The sequence below is a fragment of the Silene latifolia genome, chromosome X (genome assembly GCF_048544455.1).
Source record: "Silene latifolia isolate original U9 population chromosome X, ASM4854445v1, whole genome shotgun sequence".
In the NCBI taxonomy this organism is placed as follows: Eukaryota; Viridiplantae; Streptophyta; class Magnoliopsida; order Caryophyllales; family Caryophyllaceae; genus Silene; species Silene latifolia.
Window position 1 is genome coordinate 93706551 of NC_133537.1, and position 21653 is coordinate 93728203.

General features: G+C 36.6%; 1 protein-coding gene across 1 annotated transcript; it reads left to right on the plus strand.

The window, feature by feature from the left end:
- Window positions 1-17932: 17932 nt before the first annotated feature.
- LOC141617871 (uncharacterized) lies at window positions 17933-21653 on the plus strand. Its single transcript, XM_074435003.1, has 4 exons — window positions 17933-19280; window positions 19363-19577; window positions 19623-20270; window positions 20469-21653. The coding sequence occupies exons 1-4, from the start codon at window positions 17933-17935 to the stop codon at window positions 21651-21653; spliced, it is 3396 nt and encodes a 1131-aa protein (XP_074291104.1).

Here is a 21653-nt window from a genome sequence, read left to right on the forward strand (position 1 = left end):
GTTGCGTTTTAGAAAAGTTTCGACTGTTGGGTACTCGATCGAGTAGTGGGGCACTCGATCGAGTAAGGGGTACTCGATCGAGTACCTCGGGTACTCGATCGAGTAGCGTTTTTCTGGGGAGTTTTCTCGGGTTTTGTTAATTATGCGATTAAGGTATTTAAGCTTTGTCGTCATTATTCTAAATCACTTTTACAAAACCTAAATTACTGTTTAAGAGAGAAAGCAAGCAAGTTCATCTTCTTAATCGCATTATTAGCAATCCCCGGAGTTTGGAAGGTCAGTTCTTAGCGTTGATTATACCGTTGAGATCCTTGCGTCGAGGGTAAGATCAATGTACCCTTTTTATTGTCTTTCCTTTGATTTGGTTAAACCCTAATTTAGAGATTTGGGGGTTTTATGTGTAGTATGTGATTTGGTAGCCTTTATGTGTTGTATGATAGGAGGAGGGTTCATAGAAGAAGCTTTTGATTCGGAAGAGAGACCGTCGATTGTGTGCTTACAGGTAGGATTTCCTACTCAGTATTAGTCCCATAATGGGATATTGGTTGATGTATTGTGTTAGGATGTTTGATATAGTAATTGTATTTTGATTGTGGTTGTGATCGTTGTTGATGGTTCGCGAGGCGTGGCCTCTGCTGAGTGGGGTCACTTGCGGGAGTGGCTTCACGCCCTAGTTTCGCCTTCTGTGGAACCCGCCACAGAAGGGATGTGCATATTAATGGACAGGGTTATCGCTCACTATGTGGAGCGGGGATTTGGTGGGTACGGTGCGGTCCCCCATGGTGGGTGGTCCAAAGTGGACGGTCGGTGATTGAGATGATTGGATTTGGCGTGATTGTGTGTGTGGGGGAGTTAAGTTTGTCTATTTATCTTATTGTTGGTATATATTGAATTGTGTGATTAGTAACGACCCGGTGTTGTTTTGTAAACTGCGGTGATCCATTCGGGGATGGTGAGCAGATATTGAGCGGGTATTGAGATGAGTCTTGGGATATTTGGGATGGCCACGACATGATGATAGGAGTCTTCCGCTGTAGCTTATTAGTTATTTACATTTCAGTTAGAACAGTCAGTTTGAGAACATGTATTGCATTTTGGTTTGGTTTCGAGAATTATACTCTTCACTAAGTATTTATATTTAAACGTTGTTTCTTCATTGTTTATTTGATTATCATTGCCTCGGGTAACCGAGATGGTAATGTCCTCATACCTGAGTGGTCCTGGTAAGGCACTTGGAGTATGGGAGTGTTACAATTGGTTAAGATGACTTGGTGAGAGTAAATGGCATATTGTGCGGTATCTTGCATTTATTGTATTGTCTTGTATGTCGGAGGACTTGGTGGATTACTTATTATTACGGAGACGTAAGGCGGTTGGGTAACTGTCTTACGCTTAAGTCGCCTCTTAGAGCTTCCCACTCCAAGAGGGATGTGTACATTAATGGCTTGAGTTACAGAGGGACTCGTGTGGTTGAGACACGGCGTCTGGTAATGGATCCGTTTGGCTTCCAGACACGGTACGTCTGGGCGTATCCCGGTACCTGTTTGTGGTTGTTGATATGTCTGGGCATGTCCCGGTACCAGTGTGGTGGTCGGTATGTCTGGGCGTGTCCCGGTACCATGGTGGTGGTTGTTTGATGGCGTGTCATTCATTTTATAGTCATGTTGCATACTAACACACTTTGAGTTGAGTCACACTTTATTTATTTATTGAAACTGACGTTTGTGTGTCTATGTAATTGTCACTTATTTCCGGGGTGGCCTTTGTTAATCCATATGATATTTCCGATCATATGGGGAGCAGGTTAACTACAGGTTTGCTTGTTGAAGTGATCAGGATTTGAACCGCGCCTTGGACTCGAGGTCGAGTAGTGTAGCATGGAGACATAGTCATAGACGAGTTGTATGTCATTTATTCATTTGTTTACATTTATGTAATCACTAAACATGTTGTTTAGTTAATGAAGTTTCTTAATTGTAATTCCGATTTCACTGCCTCGGGAAACTGAGACGGTAACATTTCCTAATTACCTTGGCCAGGTAAGAAGGGGGTGTTACAAACTGGAATCAGAGCGACGATTTTGGAACCTAAACCAATGAACCAAAATGAACATAGGAGTGTCTAATAAAATGAACCCGACATGAGTACAATTGGAGGTCGGTTTTGGGTGAGAAGGATCCCTCATTTCAAAACTAGATCCTATTGTTTCGGTTGGTCACTACGTGGGTAGTTATGAGTCGGGAAACGTGAAATGAAATGTTGCTTGATTATACTTGTGTTATAGTTTTGTTGAACATCTTGCTTGATAAAGAGGTTGTGTGGTAAATGATAATATGTGATAGTTGAAATGATGGAATTGAAATGTTTACTTGAGTGAGATATATGTGATTTGAGTAGAGGATTGCTTCATATGAAATGTATTTATTTGTAGGAGTATTGCGTGTTTGAATATGATGAGTTTTGAAGCCGTAATTTGCATAGTTAATAAACTTCTTGCATGATATAATTGTTCAAATGGTATGTGATAACAAGTATAATTGGAGGAAAGTAATGATAAATATGACGTGTTTTGGTGAATGGTTATTATTACGTGTTAGAGTGTGAGTGGCGTTAGCCCCGTTCTTTAGCATTTTAAATACCGTGCATGTTTGAACTTCATTAGTCCTATAATAGGATGTGATTAGTAATAGTTGTTAGTAAAGTAACCGCTAGTATAAGAATAGTAATTCTTAGTCGGAAATTGCAAGTCATAGAGAGGCACCCAACTAGCTAGTACTCGACTGAGTACCAGTCACTCGACCGAGTGAACCCTACCACTCAACCGAGTGGACCAATTTCCAAAAACTTGAAAATTTCTGGAAGTGAGTCACTCACCGAGTGGAGAGGGCATTCGACTGAGTGGATTCAGCACTCGATCGAGTGCCGATTTCTGGGCTGTAAATTTCGCAAAAACTTCGCACATTTGTATCCGTTTCCTTGCTTATTTGACGGGATTGCTAAAAGGTAGGATAATCCTACTCAGTTTCAATATATGTTTGAATGGTCATGTGAGTCGTATTTTAGCGGTCTTTACATTATAACATGATATTGGTTAAGATGATTTGGTGAGTAGGTAATTGGCATATTGTGCGGTATCTTGCATTTATTGTAATGTCTTGTATGTCGGAGGACTTGGTGGATTAATTTTTATTATGGAGACATAAGGCGATAGGTAAACCGTCTTACGCTTGAGTCGCCTCTTGGAGATTCCCACTCCAAGAGATATGTGCACATTAATGGCTTGAGTTATGGAGGGACTCGTGTGGTTGAGACACAACGTCTAGCAGGGGATCCGGCTGGCTTCCGGACCCGGTACATCTGGGCGTGTCCCGGTACCTGTTTGTGGTTGTTGGTATGTCTGGGCGTGTCCCGGTACCAGTTTGGTTGTCGGTATGTCTTGGCATGTCCCGGTACCGTGGTGGTGGTTGTTTGATGGCGTGTCATTCATGTTATTGTCATGTTGTATACTTAAACATTTTGAGTTGAGTCACCCTTTATTTATTTATTGAACTGACGTTTGTGTGTCTGTGTAATTGATTTGGCTAAAGTCGTATCACCTCAATCAAAATAATCCCAAACGGACACTAAAAATGCAGATAGTGAAGTCAGGGGTCGAACCACAAGGAAACGTGACAAACTACTTATTAACTATGAGTAGGTTCTAGACTTTTGGGTCACAAAGTTGATTTATTTAGTTTGTAGTAACTAAACGATTGTAAATTAAGACGATGTTAAATATATAAAACTAGTCTAGGGATTCCGGTTCACAATGAATATCATTTAGGGTATTTAGGGTCAATTAACTAACATGGACTGACTATATATCCTTCAGATTTGCACTTAGCATGCGGTCGCTATTACTAAGTCGTTTTACCTAATTATTGTAAGCCTTTCTTAGCATTAATCCGGTTGGCAATAATACTAATTCGCGACACTAACTAATTAACCCCGGCCGGTAATTAATCAATTAGATTGATAAACAAATAATAGGCGATAGTCGATCTAAGTAGCTAATAAATTCATTAACCCCAATTAATATTCATCGATCCCCTTCAACCCTAGATGGAGAATTAGCTACGCATAACAATAGAAAGAACGATAAACATAATTAAAGAAAACATAAGAATAGAGATTAGAAATACCGAACAACGGTTAACTGGAAGATTAAAGGTATGAATGATCTTGCAAACAATAACATAAAAGAGTTTTTAGGGAGGAAAGTTAAAATAAACTAAACTAGGGATTTTAGAATAGTGAAAGCATAACCTAGTTATTGTGTAGAAGTTTCCTATTTATACTATTACTTAATAATTAATTAAACCAATTTAAGGAAAGTTTCGTAAATAATATGTCAGACTAGGATACTCGATCGAGTATTGACACACTCGATCGAGTGACTTCATAAACTTCAACTTATTTTCGTATCTTCTCCTCTTCTCTTCTCTCGTTCTTCTTTTACCCCGTCTTGCCGACTCCGCGGTGCTCATTATTATCCAATTTCTCCACAAATGCATGAAATCTGCATTAAAACACCAAAAGGCGGAAGTATCGATATTTCTAACATAAACGGCATATAATCAACATGTTATAGCACAAAACTGTTTCAAAATAAACTAAAGGGAGGCATAAATGTGTATATAATTATGACTCATCAAACTCCCCCAAACCAACTCTTTGCTTGTCCCTAAGCAAAGCACTAACATAATACAAAAGGCAATCATAGAAATGGTGAATGAATAACTCAGAGCTAATGTTAATGCACATACAAATCTCAAGCTATTTATATTTATAACAAAGTACTGACCAAAGTGTAGTAATAAAACAAATTCAAAGGCACGGGTAATAAAAAATACAGCTCAAGTCTCAAGATATAACATGATACCGTAATATAGACAATAGCCAAATACCTTTCAATCTTGCAAGACTAATTAGTCGGATTCTCGCGAATTCACTCATGCACTCATAAGGGGTGAGTTATATTTAAGATAGAAAGAAATAGAAGGACTCGCTCAACTTATGAAAAATGCATGCAATCTAATGTGATAGAAATTTCTCCAACTAATATGCATTCACAATAAAGACAAAAGTACATGTATCAAGGACAATAAGGTGGCAAATGGGTAAATGGTATAGAAGTGGTTTATGCCAAGGCACGTATGGATATGTGAGGCTAACACGGTAGTCGCGGCGCTAAAACCAAAACCAAATTTATGATAATAAGCATAAATTAACCCATCTAGAGAAATTATCTCAACTTTGACAACACATGAGAGAATATGAATCACTCTCCAAAAATGCATTAGACTCTAGCAAACCTCCTTATAATCTCAAACCAAAACCGAATGAAGCAATCTTGTTCTTTTCTTTTTTTTTTCTTATTCTTTGCTTCATATTTTTTCCTTTTTCCATCATAAGAGATATAACACAATTGCTACAAAATTTTAAGCTACTACCCACTTGACAATAAAAGTCCAATTCCCAACCTAAGTAGCAAAAATAGACATGAAACTCAAGCAACTGCAACTGTCCCGATAAGGTAGGCAAATTCTTGGATTGTAGCTATTAGATGGAATATAAAACGGCTACAAGGGTTCAAACGGGCTAATCAAAAGGCAATGAAAGGCTTATTTGAACGGAAAAACCCGTCTTTCCTTATGTACTTAGTCATATGAATGCATAAAAATTAAGATACTAATGTCACACTTACGCAGTTTGATATTACATATTACACAAGGAGAACCACACTCTTAAGCCTAATTGACAAATGAGACCAGATTATTGATGTTCCTGGCCTAGGAAACTCTATAGACCTCAGAAATTTAAGTGGTTTACCAACATAATTTTGTCAAATTAACTTAGCATAAGGCATGTTAATACGGTCAAGACTTGAATTATGAGCTTTGTTTTCATGAATAACTAGTCAAAACAATGTACATGGATAAATGTATTGGGATTCAAATGCGAAAACAATGCAAATTATCATCATTGCTACTCAATTCACCAAGACTCGACCTGAAATAAAGCAAAAAACATATTTTTGGATTTTATAAATTTTAAATTTTTTATGGATTTCTTTTTTAACACACAACATAATTAAAAGCACACAACAGAAATAAATCACACAACAGGAATAAATATCCTCCCCCAAACCTAAATGTCACAGTGTCCTCATTGTGACTCTAACAGCATAGCAATCACAGAAATCCAAACAACAGCTTATACGACACTACTAACAAAGGGAAAGGAGAAAAATGCAATGTCCTCACGGTATGCAAATGAGAGCATTAATAAAAAAAATATAAGGGACACAAAATAAGGGAAGGAAACGAGCTCATCGAGTAGCGGTATGTTATCATGAGAAACCAGCAACCGTGTTCATTCTTTATCAAATAGTAGTGATTCCAGCAAATGCCAATCATAGTATCATATTTACAGGAGCATTACTATATATCAAATTAGCTCCAAGAAGTCTCAATTACACAGCAGCTCAATAATTGAGTCATATAGGCTTCCAAATGCACATAGCAAACCATTAGTACCCCGAAAAATCAACTCATCAGACTACGATTCAAACCAGCAGAATCGAGCCATCAACCCTCGGAAGCGCACAAATCCAACCCGTCGTCACAGGGAATTAGTCCTGCGCTGCATCAAAAATCAGTCTGAACCCAGCAGCATAAGTATAAAAACAAGTAAATACACACCTACACTTCATAGTAGCTGCAAACCAAACTCAAGCCATCCATATGCATAATCAAATTCCGAATCAAAATCGATCTAATTAAATTCAGAAAATTCCGCCCAATTATTTTTTAAATCATCCCCTAAGTTGGTCTTATTCAAATTCAGAACTCCGACTTCACATCGTTATTGAGCCAGCTGCTCAATTGGGTTCGACTATCCAACAAGGACTCGAAACAGCAGAAATCCGAGTCATGCAAAATTCGACCCTTAGCAGCAACTCATTTTTTTTTTGCCCAAAAATGCACCCATATAGACACAGATTGTCGCTCAAACATCGACTCAAATGAACTCAAAAATTGACACAAAATTTTCTTGAAACTTACCATAATATGAACATATTGAAAAACATAAATACTGTGGGGTAATATCCGTATAAAACCCTTAAATTTTAGGACTATAACGTAAAATTAACATGCGATATATGGTCATAAACGAAAAACAATAGAGAAACGATAAAGAACAAGAATCAACCTCGGGTCCTTTGAAATGCGGCCTAAAAACAGAAATCAAAGTAGATTTCCTCCTAATCGTTGCACCCAAGACCGTCTGAGACTATGCCCCTTGTGCTAGAAATACTCTCTAATTGACTTGCAATATTGAAAGAGTTGTTGTGAGGTTTTTCGATGTGAGATCTAGAATTTCAGAGGAAATTGCCCCGAAACCCTAATTTTGTTTGCAAATGAGATGATTAGGTCACAAAAGGAGAGTCCCCTGCCTTTTGTTCCATTCGGCCATGGGTTATAGAAGGAGGGAGTGGGCTTTCCACTTTCTCCTTATTTTTAACTCGTGGTCCGACACCATTTTCGCTAAATGTATATGACGGGATTTTATTATAAATCGTCATTGGTTATCGGTTATTAAGATATCAACTAGTGACATGACTCAGTCGATATATTAATACATGTCCGACAAAGACAATATTGTATAATTAATTCAATATACATCAATTAAATATAATCGTTTATATTCAATTTACGAATTAACCGCTTAATTCGTCTTAGCCATTATTATTTAATCCGTATTAAATAATTATCTCAACATCGCATTTGACTAATTATTAGTCAATAACTCCGACTAACTGCTTAGTCATATTAGGCATCAACATGACTGTATTTTCATACTGTCACATCTCTCAAACGTATCCTATAGGTGTGACTTTTAGGGACAAGTTGATCACCGCCATCAGTATGACAATAACGTCAAACTTATCTAGCAAGCCAACCGTTATTGATAAACGTGGACCAACTGATAATAATACAAAAGTATACCCTTTGATCCTTTTAGAGATTTATATGTTATTGCACTAACTGTAGAGGACACCAGCCCCAACAAGCTCCCACTTGTCCGTGCAAGTGTATGTGTAATAACGTTATCCACACTAACTGGAGGACACAGCTCCAACAAATACACTGTATTTGATGCCGAGTTTTGAACCTTATTCGCTTTGGCTAATTCGATAGTGGGGTTAGGGTTAGTGGCATACCTGAGAAAGACGGGGTTAGTGGGTACCTGATAAAGACGTCGTAATAGTGAGCGAATAAGGAGCGTGATAGTAGATTGCATCGCAGTAGGGGGCGCAGTGGCTGATATTGACATTAGATGGAGAGGTACAGACCAGCAGCGGAAGAAAGGTGTCCGACGTTGGCCCATCATCAAGGTGGTAGTGAGGCGTCGCTCCAGAGGGCACAAAGAACAAGAGATGTCGTAGAGTGAGTTTGATGGCAGCAAGGTCAAACCGTCACGACAGGGGACGACGGAGAGGTGAGGGTGGCGCGCGGTGTAGCATAAGTGAACAAAAACGGAGATGAGCGACGAGCGACTTGAGTATTGGCGATGGAGTCGGGAGAGTGAGTGGGGGATGGTAAGAGGAGGTCGATTATAGATGATCGATAGTGATGGGAGTGATACCAGGGAGGATTAATGATGGTGATTTTGGTGATTAGTGGAAGGGATGAAGAAGAGAGGGATGAAGGGGAATTCGAGTTTGGAAATCTGGGTAGCAGGAAGTCGATTAAAAGAGGCGTTGAAGAATTGAGGCGATAATTAATCTACTTGAAAGAGTGTCAAGCTACGAGATCGAAGAACCATATCCCGCACATGCCAACTCTCGACATTGCATTATTAAATTTATTTATTAGGAGCCTCTATCAAGTGGTGATGTTACTCGATCGAGGGACCAAATTAATTGTTCTTTTTCTTCAAAATCGTCAATTTATGCCACAACTCTTTTTTTCCTGCAATAAATCTCACAAAACTTGTCAAATTCACTCCCTCACGGCGCTTAAGACGAACATGACCCATATTTAAAACACAAATAACTAAACTAACTAAAGACGGTATTTAAATGCAATTAAATTAAAATTTACAAATTAAATAAAAATTCGGGTTGCCTCCCGGTAGCGCTGGTTTCAGATAGGTCCCGCACGACTTCTTTTTGTCTTTATATATCAATTACCCGCAATTGGGCACAATCAAAACAGCTTAGAGCTCTTAAAAGTCAATCATAAATCTGCGTACGTGCTACACAAAAGCATAAGTAGCACCAAGATATAATATGAGCATATAAAATCATTGTTAATGACTGTCTCAGTATATCAAATTTTTTATGACAATTATAATAAAACCGCTGTAAGGTTCATATACCTCTTATTAGACTCCTCTAATAGTTAACTAATCAACCTTTTAATTATTTATTCTTTAGATCTAGTGCATGCATAACAAAATAAGAGATTTATAAGAAAAACAATGTCCCTTACATTGATGGTTGGTTCGAAAATATGGGCACAAGTAAGGTCGCCTTCCTTTACTTGTTCTTGAGCTTAATATGATGGATGATCCTCCTAAGACTCCAAGTATAGAAGACACTCCAATAAGTTACACCCAAGATTAATCCCAAAAATTCCTACTAATATTAACTAGATATGTAGTAGAAATATTACCTTAATATTACTAATATTTCTAGTATTACTACCTCTAGTAATAGTTGGAGAGTATTAGTATTTGAGAGAGTTTTTAGCAATTTGTATGTGAGGAAATATGAAGAGAAAAGCAAGCAAAAACCAAGAGGAAAAAATGAGCAACAAATGCTCTACTTAAGGAGCACAAAACCGGTTGGCCTTGTGCATGTGGGGAATATTTTTCTCTTGTTTTTTCTTATTTGTTTAGTGTAGGTAGAGTAGTCTAAGAAATAGCATGATTAAAGCTTATGTGATATGTCACTATCACACTCTAACCAAAATAAACAAAAGACAAAAGGAGCATCTATTGCTCTCTCTTTTGGCCGGAATTATGGAGCCATTTTGGTCCATTTTTGCCTTTTGTCATTTGTCCCACAAATGCTTATAAGTCATATGTTTAACTATCTTAAATAATTAATTATTAATGTAATCATTTAACACTTAAATATTACAATTAATAATATAATATACACTCCACTTTTGAGTAGCATACTACCATTATATCAATATATAATGGGTCCTATAATAGCTAGTTAGTTAAAATTAGAACTCCTTGTAACTTTAAATAACTAATTACCTCTACCTCAAAACTAATTTAGCAATTTAATACTTAATTACTAAATTAAATATTATTTAATCACATTACAATAAGATGTAAAATCGCACTCCCATAATTAAGGAATTAATCAATCTGTATCGCATACAATTAATTAAATATCTATTTGGGCCTCATCCTATAGGTAGACCTAAAGGGATCAACCGACCACCACCGTCATACGACAGTAATGTCAAACTCTAGTTAGCCAATCATTACCGATTAATGATGATCAGTTGACTATATAAAGAATCATCCCTTTCGTATTCTTGATATGAGATTTAATTATGATTTTAAATCACTTGATCGCACTATTGTTGAGGATATATTTTCCAACAATCTCCCACTTGTCCGAGACACGTGTGCGTCACCAATTCTCTTATCCTATTACAATCCTCCACTCAATTCAAGGTGTCTTGTAGGTCGTACTTACACTTGATCATATCTTGAGTGGTTTCCTCGATCTGGAGAGTAGCTGTCTGACCGGAATTATCTACCATAGATACCATCCGAGCGTGGCCACACATTTCCAGTTAACTACTCCTCGAATGGCCTTGAGATTTCAAACAACCCTGACAAGGGGTGGACAATTCCTATTGCACTATTCCCTTTTTTCAGCCACAGTTAATCATAACCCAAAATATACCCAGTTTGACCTCATTTACGAAGTCGTAGAGTATAAATCAAAGCTAATCAGAAATTTGTGCCAACTTGGGCGAATAATCTCTAGTTAAAAGAATTAACTCATAAGAATATTATAGTAGCTCTTGCCACGACCAGGCTTTCTGAATTACCAGAACTCTATAAGCGGTCACTGTCCGACAGAGTGTCCCAAACAGTCTGCCTATGTGATCGACTAGTCATCCCATATGACTCCATGGCACTTGAACTTGCCATCAATCGCATCACACTCTAGTCACTTCGAGACGTCACCTCATATAAGTAACTAGGGGCGAATACCATGTCAATCTAGTTCACTTTAATGGGGTTCAATTTGTCTCTACAACCCATTTGGATACGACAAGGTAACGGGTGAGTTTAATGAAACTCAAACGATAAATGCGATTATCACATATGAATAGTCAATACACTATTACTACTTCATATCTTATAATCTTTAGTTTACCATTAACACTAGTAAAAATGCAATAAAAGCTTGGCAAGTGGATATACCCTATATCCATATATTCCAACTTTATCAATTGTTATTTCCTTCTATTCAATGTTATTTCTAATAACTTGAATTTATCTCTAAGTATTTGTCTGGTCTTCTTACTAGATTTGGGCTCTTTAACTTGAAAGATGCTCCCACTGTTATCACATAACTTGTGATAAAGTCATCTGTAGAGGGATTCACCCTTAATCCCTACGTTGACCATTTTACCACAATTTGCTTAGATTCCTTTTATGGTATTTGCAATGCGCGAAACTAAAACACTTTTATAGTCTCTTACTCCTAAGTCAATAAGACATCCTAGGATTTCAACAAATCCTTTTAAGTTTGGAAACTAAAATTTGTGCAACCCTTCAACACCTAACTTAGTTTATCATCAAACATATGAACAAGTCTTCAATTGTTAAAGCTTTCATAGGCCATATCATGGGAATTATCTTGTTATTGACTCATCATGCCCTAGGCATATATCACATCATGGCATGTGCGTCTGTTGGCATACATGATCATTCTAATGACGGAAACATTAGAAATCGATTTCATGTAATCAACAACTTAATAGGTTCAGTGAATGACAATGACTCCATCATAGCAATTCTATTTTCATCAACATGAATAGCCTATTCAACCTTGTTGATGTACAACAGATACGAAAGATCTTATCCTCATAAGACTCTCAACTCTATGCCAATATTCTCTCACATAGATTCAAAATCTAGAATACTTTGCACCCCTTTCCAAGTCTCCAATCACTCTTTCACATAAGAGAGCATTGGTACATTATTCTCAATAAATATGTTATCAACATGTAAGACATGGAGAAACAATTCTAGCTTCCACTTAACTTCATGTATGATCATGATTCTTCAATCATGTGAATGAAACCATTCACTATTATCACATAGCGAAAAGTATAATCCTTTAATGCTTGCTTAAGACCATTCTAGGACCACTTAAGAAAGCTACGCATAAAGTATTAGGGTTCTTAGATCTTTATCTAAGGTTTTGTGTTTCAAACACTTCCTTCTCTAAATTCCCATTTTAGAAAAGCGAATTTTAATATCATTTGCCATTATTCATAAAATGCGGCAATTCCTAACATAATTTATCTTGATCAACATCTTTATGTTAATCTTATGCATTTGAGTACTCTAAAGCTCTATCTACCTTTAAAGAGACCCTCGCTTTAAAGTAATCTACTCTTGAATAACAATTTTCAGATTCTAATGCTACGGCTCGTATGTAATAAGGTCATAATACTATCACTTTCACAAAGTAATATTTTAACCAATAAGACATGTTCGATAAACTCCCACTGAACTACGCTCCCACTCTATAGTTTCATTACCTTCACAAAGTAACACTATAAGACATGTTTGTAACGATCCAATCTATTTTACTCCCACTCTATCTCTAAGAAATACATCTATCTTCTTGAGAGATAGTTTCGTGAGTTACAAACATTTATATGGTGGAATATAAGGAATTTATCTAGACTATGTATTAGCTTTCAAAAGGCCATCCCTAACATGGCAGTTTGATTCATGTAATATACGAGTCTTATCCATGTCATCTGTTTAATAGACTCTTTATTCTAGGTATCTCATGGTTGACCATCCGTTTAGAATAATGTGTCCGTATGGTATCGTAAATTCCCTACTTTATGAGTTCAATTGCTCATCACAACTTTATAATTGATCATACATAAGTAAGTTGTTACATTTAGTAACAATGACATAAGGAGAATCAAATTCATAGCTTATGCACATATAATGATCTAATCACCATAATTGTCTATTTGATCAATTTGAGTTGTTTATCTAATGTTTCCCTATGCAAGTAGTATATGATGATAATTTTAGAACAAGTGATAAAATAAAATAAGTGATTTTGGTTGAAAACCAAACCACAAATATCCAAAGCACAACAATTGTTTAAAGGATACAAACCAATTTCCAAGTCACACAAGGAAATCAAAATAGTTCTAAAACTTCAAATACATCATAAAATTAAAGACAGAGTAAATTAAAGCCACGCTTTCATAGATCCATCACCACGGTCGGCTCCTCTAGCTTCCCACATGATCTTCTAAGCTTACTTCTCCTTGCCTTTGTCCTTGCTAGGAGCCCCTATTTACAATAAAAAGGGTAATCATCACAACTTGTATCATCATACCAAGGTTGAGATTGAAACACAAAAGATAGGGATAGTTATATACCTACTGGAATAACCTTTCCAGCTTTGATATCGCCAAGATATTTTGAACAGTTTCTCTTCCAATGCCCAACTCCACAACAATAGTGGCACTTGTCCCCGGAGGAGGCACTGTACTTGGGCTTGGAGGAACTAGCTTCACAAGCTTTATTTTTCTTCCTGTTGGGAGTTCGCTTCTTTTCCTTTTTCCCACTTTTCTTGAAGGTTCCCTTGCTCTTATGATTGACATTGAGCACATCCTTGGTGGTGCTAACACTTAGCCCCATTTCCCTTTCGGCTTGCACAAGCATTTTGTGCAACTCATGAAGGGAAACTTTCTTGTTTTGCATATTAAAATTCACCCTGAATTGAACATATGCCTTAACTTTGTTTAGGGAATGAAGAATCCGATCAATCATGAGTTCATCGGGAATTTCCACCTTATGCATTTTTAAGGTCTCAACATGCTCCATCAACTTGAGCACATGAGGGCTAACTTTTTGGCCCTCCTTAATGTTGAGATCGAAGAATGCGGATGCCGCCTCATATTGAATGATCCTTGGAGCTCGTGAAAACATGGTCACAAGTTTCGTATAGATCTCATGAGCGGTGCTAATCTTTATAGCACTTCTTTGGAGTTCGGCCTCCATAGAAAAGATCAACACATTTTTGATCGCGGCCGACTCCTTTTGGTAAACCTCATAGGCTTGCCTAGCGGCGGCGGTGGACCTAGCATTAGGTTCGGTGGGAGATGCCTCGGTAAGGTAACGAAGCTTGTCGTCACCCTCCGCGGCCAAGCAAAGTTGCGCGTCCCAATTGGCGAAATTGGACCCATTCTTTTCTAACTTACATCGATCCATGAAGGATCGGAGGCATGACACATTGGTGAGCGTGTTGGAACTAGTGGTTGCGGACGTGATTGGAGTTGCCATTGCAATTGAGAAAACGATTTTGACTCCAAAATAGGAAGTGAAGGAATTAATGAACATCTATCGTTTTGACAATACTTGTAAATATTTTAAACAAGTTATTGAGCATTTATGTAGTGACCTCTACCCAACTATCATAAATGATTCCGAGATCCAAATTCATATTAATACGGGTATGGTGAGCCGAGTCATCCCTTATTAATATAACTCGGTGGATTAACCACTTAAACGATTCTACTTCTAGAACTCTCGGTCGAAACAAATTATTCTAATTTTCATCTTTAGCCCGGAACACATGCGACTACGGTCACGAATTCTTCCGTTGAGCTCAGTCAAAATTTCGATGTAATAACATTTTATTACCCACTTGCCCAACGTAACAAGGTTTGTATTACGGTGAAGCCGGATTAACTCCCTTATGAAATTGGGTTTCGTGGTTTCTACTATTTGGTAAGGCTAATTCTCAATTATTAATTTAGCGAGAGGTCATGTCAATTTATTATCTATCACGTTTTAAGTGAACTAAAGCGGTGAACTACGATAATTATAATTGACACGGTCGATGACTCGATATGATATGCATGTGTTGTTATGGCGATTTGACAATGCATGTAACATATTAAAAGAAATGCAAAGCAATAATAAAATTCCTAGTATGGCCTTCCTAAAATAGAAAAAACTATTTAACTATTACATATTCGGAAACCAACTCCTTTGGTCCCTTGAATCTTCAAGTGACACGCCTCCCAAGAACACCGTCTTCGTCGGATCACCTTTCCGAATGGCGCCGTCTTTGAAGATACTCCATAATTACAAATAATAATAAAAATACAAAACTATTCCTATTATACATTTTTAAACGGAAAAACTAATAAAAAAATAAAAGTGATATGAGATCACATTAAATTACGACCGAATCAATATTCCCTTTCATTACGGGTAATATTGATAAAAACTAAGGCCTTACTAAGATAAAATTACATAATTCAAAATTATATAAATAAAAGACATTCAACAATTGAAATATGCAGCATTATAATATGTACCTATCATGCCATATTATGTGTCAAATCGTCCTATTTAACTTGTATCGTATATATAACCCGGTTTTATGGAAATGCGTGATCGTAACTTCTTAAAATCATAAATTAACACTTAAATTACATCTAAGCTCAAGTTAATTATCCTAACACTTTTAGGACTCAAAAATTAGTCATCACACAATTTTTGACAATAATTCAACTTGATTTAAGTTGTATGCTCATTTTTTACCTTAAAATCATAATATCTATGAAATAAATCCAAATTAAATTACAATAATTTCAAAATTTGAATTTTAAATTTTTGAATATTCTGGAATAAATCTATGACACTCATAATATCAAAAATCATGGTTAAAATTTTCGAATTAATTTTGAGAAAATATAGTTGCATTTTATCGGTTTTATCTCATAAAACATCTAAAGTATCCAAATATTACTCCAATTAATTTTATAACTTTAGATCTGATAAGTGGGATATTTATGCAACTTAGAATAATTTTTTCATGCCATGCAATTCGTTTTAGCTATTTATGCTAAAATAGTCACTATTTATGCCATTTTTACTCTAAAAATTCATAAATCATGCTAAATGAGATCATTTAATCTCAAAATTTACATACACTCTGTAAATCATGCATGTGACAACATATTAAATTTTTATTGCCCAATTCTAAGTCTAACTATTTTTAACCATTTTACCTCCTTTAATCCATTTTTATCTCATAAAAATCATAAATCATGCAATATTAATCCAATTAATACGATATTTTACACACAACTTGTAAAATATGCATGTGAGCTCATATAAAATTTTCAAGGTCAGAGAGTAAGTTTAACCAGTTTTAGTCATTTTAACCTCCATTTATGCCATTTTTACACTAAAAATTCATAAATCATGAAATATTAATCACATTAATATGATATTTTACATGCAATACATAAAATATTCATGTGAGGTCATACTAAAATACCACGTCCATTAGAGAAGGTTAACTTATTTTAGTGAATAAAAGTTCATTTTACTCATAAAAATGTAATAAAATCATTAAAAATCATTAAAATGAGCAATAAATTTCCATAAATCATAAAAATGACCTATAAACATTTTAGGACCATAATAAATTACATGCAACATGATTTCGTGGCTTATTTATATAAATCACAAATTTTTAGTTTTATATGTTAACTTTTTAACTCGGAAAAACAATAACTGATTATGCATGCAACATCCTTATGCTCTGATACCACTTGTAAGGTTCATATACCTCTTATTAGACTCCTCTAATAGTTAACTAATCATCCTTTTAATTATTTGTTCTTTAGATCTAGTGCATGCATAACAAAATAAGAGATTTATACGAAAAACAATGTCCCTTACATTGATGGTTGGTTCGAAAATATGGGCACAAGTAAGGTCACCTTCCTTTACTTGTTCTTGATCTTAATATGATGGATGATCCTCCTAAGACTCCAAGTATAGAAGACACTCCAATAAGTTGCACCCAAGATTAATCCCAAAAATTCCTACTAATATTAACTAGATATGTAGTAGAAATGTTACCTTAATATTACTAATATTTCTAGTATTACTACCTCTAGTAATAGTTGCAGAGTATTAGTATTTGAGAGAGTTTTTAGGAATTTGCATGTGAGGAAATATGAAGAGAAAAGCAAGCAAAAACCAAGAGGAAAAAATGAGCAACAAATGCTCTACTTAAGGAGCACAAAACCGGTTGGCCTTGTGCATGTGGGGAATCTTTTCCTCTTGTTTTTACTTATTTGTTTAGTGTAGGTAGAGTAGTCTAACAAATAGCATGATTAAAGCTTATGTGATATGTCACTATCACACTCTAACCAAAATAAACAAAAGACAAAAGGAGCATCTTTTGCTCTCTCTTTTGGCCGGAATTATGGAGCCATTTTGGTCCATTTTTGCCTTTTGTCATTTGTCCCACAAATGCTTATAAGTCATATGTTTAACTATCTTACATAATTAATTATTAATGTAATCATTTAACACTTAAATATTACAATTAATAATATAATATACACTCCACTTTTGAGTAGTATACTACCATTATATCAATATATAATGGGTCCTATAATAGCTAGTTAGTTAAAATTACAACTCCTTGTAACTTTAAATAACTAATTACCCATACATCAAAACTTATATAAAAAAAACATACTCGAAGATTTAGGAGAATGAATCTTAGAGAGAGAAAATCCTCTCTAGGAAATTAGGGTTTCAGTTGCAAATGGCAAAGAAACCTAAATCTAAATCTTCTCTTAACAAAAGAAAAATTATATCTAAAGCTAAATTATGTTTGTCTTTCTCTAACCTGGAAAATCTAAGGCTCGATAATAATGTTACGGTGGAACCAACTGAGGTAGAGGCATCCAGTTCTGCTGTAGCTGCGATTCCGCAATCTGCTGACGCGAGAACCACTAGATCGGTCGGTGAGATTGTGGGGATCCCAGTCATCAACTTGGATACTGTCGTTGAGGATGATGCTGATTCAATTGTTGAAGAGAACCCTGGTGAAGAAACTGAGACTGAGGAAAACCCTATCCCAGATGAAGCCGGTTGGACTCGAGTAACTGATAAGAAACGCTCTCAATCACCTATTTCATCTTCGAAAGAGATTCTTCAGATAACTGCTGAGGAAGTGCAACCTGAACTTGACTATTGGTCGAATGCAGTTGTTTGTTATGTATTAAGGGGTAACCCACCATGGGCACGACTGTCAGGGTTTATTACCAATTTATGGGGCAAATATAAATTTGATAAAGTTTCTTTTCTGCCCAATGGAGCGTTCCTGGTTCATTTCCCTACTTTGGAATGTCGTAATTTGGTTCTCAAACAAGGATTCCCTATGTTTGAAAATAAGCCCTTGGTTGTTAAACCCTGGACTGAGACCACTTCCATGGCTAAAGAACCTGTCAAATCTGTACCTATGTGGATACGTTTATGTGGTCTAGGGTTGAAATTCTGGGGGGAGAAAACTCTGGAAAAACTTGCTACCTTGGTGGGAAAGTATATGCGTGCTGATAGTGCTACAATGGACAAAACCAGACTTGGGTATGCAAGAATCATGGTAGAAGTAGAGGTGGGTCAAGAGTTCCCTGATAAGATATACTTTAAGGATGAAAAAGGCAGTACTGTTAATGTGTGTGTCGAATATGAATGGAAACCTGTGGTATGTGGCTCCTGTAAGGGCATTGGTCACACGAAGGATGTATGCAAGAAGCCAACTGTTGCTCCTCGCATAATTCAGGTATGGAGACCAGTGGTTAAGCCTATTGTGACCCAGCCACAGACTACTACTTTAAACAAACCAGAGGGGGAGATGTCATCCACTCCTTTGTTTGGAGGGGTAACCTTTCATAACTCTGATCACCTTCCTGTGGTAACAAGTCCTATTATTCAAAGAGTGAGGCAAGAACATGCTCCTGTGTCTCATCTTAGACCTGGCACTTCCTATAAAGCAGCTGTTTCTCCTACTAAGGACACTGCTAGTACTGATGAGACAAGGGTAGTACAAGAGGAAGGGGAGAGTAGTACCCATATTACTTGTGATAATGGATATATTGGGATTTTGGAATGTTAGGGGTATGAACAACCCAAATAAACAATTAGATATTAAGTATTTTCTTTTTCAAAATAAAATTGGTTTATTTGGATTAGTTGAGAGGAAAATAAAGGAGCAGGATTTTGTGGTTGTGCTCAATAATTTAGGAGTTCAGTGGAAAGGTATCAACAATAATGTACATCATCCTGGTGGCAGAGTATGGATTATTTGGCTTCCTCAAGTTTTTAATGTTCAGCTCCTTAATGACAGTGATCAGCACATCACTGTTAAAGTGTCTGATCTTACTTCATGTGATAGTTTCTGGTACACTGTAGTGTATGGGTCTAATTCTGATAGTGAGAGACTCAATCTCTAGGAGAAGCTTAACCAGACTAAGGATCAATGTGCCAAACCTTGGTGCATTGGTGGGGATTTCAACTCATTTTTGGATTACAATGAAAGGCTGGGTAGAGAAGTTAATTGGAATGAAATAAGAGATTTCAGGCAGTGTGTTGAGTATTGTGAGGTTACTGACATTGTAGCTCATGGATATTTCTTCACTTGGAACGATAAACAGGACCCTTCTACTCGTGTTTTTTCAAGGATTGACAGGTGTTTAATTAATATTGATTGGCTTCAGAGCTTCCCTGATAACTCAGCTTTCTTCATGAATGAAGGAACCTTTGACCATTGTCCTTGCATTTGCTATAGAAGTAATGAGGCAACTACCAGAAAGAATTCATTTAAATACTTCAATATGTGGAGCTTAGATTCCAATTTTAAAGAAGTGGTGGCTACTGAATGGAATAAGACTGTTTCAGGGGTAAAGATGTACCAAGTTGTTACTAAACTTAAGAATCTGAAGAAGCCTTTGAAGAAGCTAAATAAGAACAAATTCTCTGAGATTGAGAAGAGTGCTGAGGTTGCTAGAGTATTATTGGATAATTTGCAAACTGCAATGCATCTACACCCCCGGGATCAGCAGTTGCTAGCTGCTGAACAGGCAGCTGCAGAGGAGTTCAAAGTCTTAAATAAGGCTAGAACTAAATTCTTATAACAGAAAGCCAAGGTGGAGTAGATTCTGGAAGGAGATGAGAATACTAGGTTTTACCACAGTAGGATCAAAGCCAGACAAATTCATAACAAGGTAACTCAAATTGTTGATAAGGAGGGGGTCACTCATCAGGATCCCGTGGGAATTGAGAATGTTTTTCTTTCTTAGTACACTGATTTGCTGGGATCAAGTAATCATACAATTCCTGTACATAAACCTACTGTAAGAACGGGCAAGCTTATTACTGACCATCATGTCCAGCAGTTACTTAAACCAGTCTCTGACAGTGAAATCAGACAGTGTATATTTTCTATTCCAGCTGATAAAAGTCCTGGACCAGATGGATACACTAGTCAGTTTTACAAAGATTCTTGGGATATTGTGGGTCAGGAGGTGTGTGCTGGTGTGAAGGACTTCTTTCACTCTGGTCAGCTGTTGAAACAACTCAACACAACCAATATTACCCTAATTCCTAAAGGGAGTAATCCAAAAACTGTCTTTGAATTTCGGCCCATTGCCTGTTGCAACACTTTGTACAAGTGTATTGCAAAACTTCTTTGTAACAGGTTGGGAGATATTCTTCCTGATATTGTTAGTATTAATCAAGGGGGGTTCATCAAAGGGAGAAACATTATAGAGAATGTTCTCATATGCCAAGATATTGTTAGACTCTATAACAGGCAGACAGCCTCTCCTAGATGCCTGGTTAAGATTGACCTTAAGAAAGCATATGACAGTGTGGAATGGGAATTTTTGGAGCAGATGTTGGGAGCCTTAAACTTTCCTGAACAGTTTACCAATTGGATAATGAAGTGTGTTACTACTTCTTCGTTTTCTTTATCTCTAAATGGAAGGTCTTTTGGGTTTTTCAAAGGCAAGAGAGGACTTAGACAAGGGGGTCCTTTGTCCCCTCTCTTGTTTACTCTTTGTATGAATTACTTGTCTCGAATTTTGGCAGTTGTGGGACAACAGGATGGTTTTAGGTTCCATCCTCTCTGTGGTCATTTGAAACTTAACCATTTGTTGTTTGCAGACGACCTTCTCATGTTTTCTAAAGGTAATGCAGTGTCTATCATATGGATACTTAGGGCCTTTGCCACATTCTCTTCTGCTTCTGGGCTTTGCCTTAACAAGGACAAGACTGAGATCTATTTCAATGGGGTGAGAGCTGATACTGTAAATGAGATTCTGCAAATATCTGGGTTTAAGAAGGGGGCACTTCCTTTCAAATATTTAGGGGTACCTATCTCCTCTAAGAAATTATCTAAGAATGAAGGAAGGAAATTAACAGACAAGATTACAGCAAGAATAAGAGCTTGGGGGCTAAACATCTTACCTATGCTGGAAGATTAA

Bases quoted from the DNA above. Each gene is read 5' to 3' on its own strand.
- LOC141617871 (XM_074435003.1), top strand. From the start codon at position 17,933: ATGGCAAAGAAACCTAAATCTAAATCTTCTCTTAACAAAAGAAAAATT. The intron at 19,578-19,622 runs GTAGTGTATGGG...CTCAATCTCTAG, and splicing joins GTGATAGTTTCTGGTACACT to GAGAAGCTTAACCAGACTAA. The intron at 20,271-20,468 runs GTCTTAAATAAG...TTTCTTTCTTAG, and splicing joins CAGCTGCAGAGGAGTTCAAA to TACACTGATTTGCTGGGATC.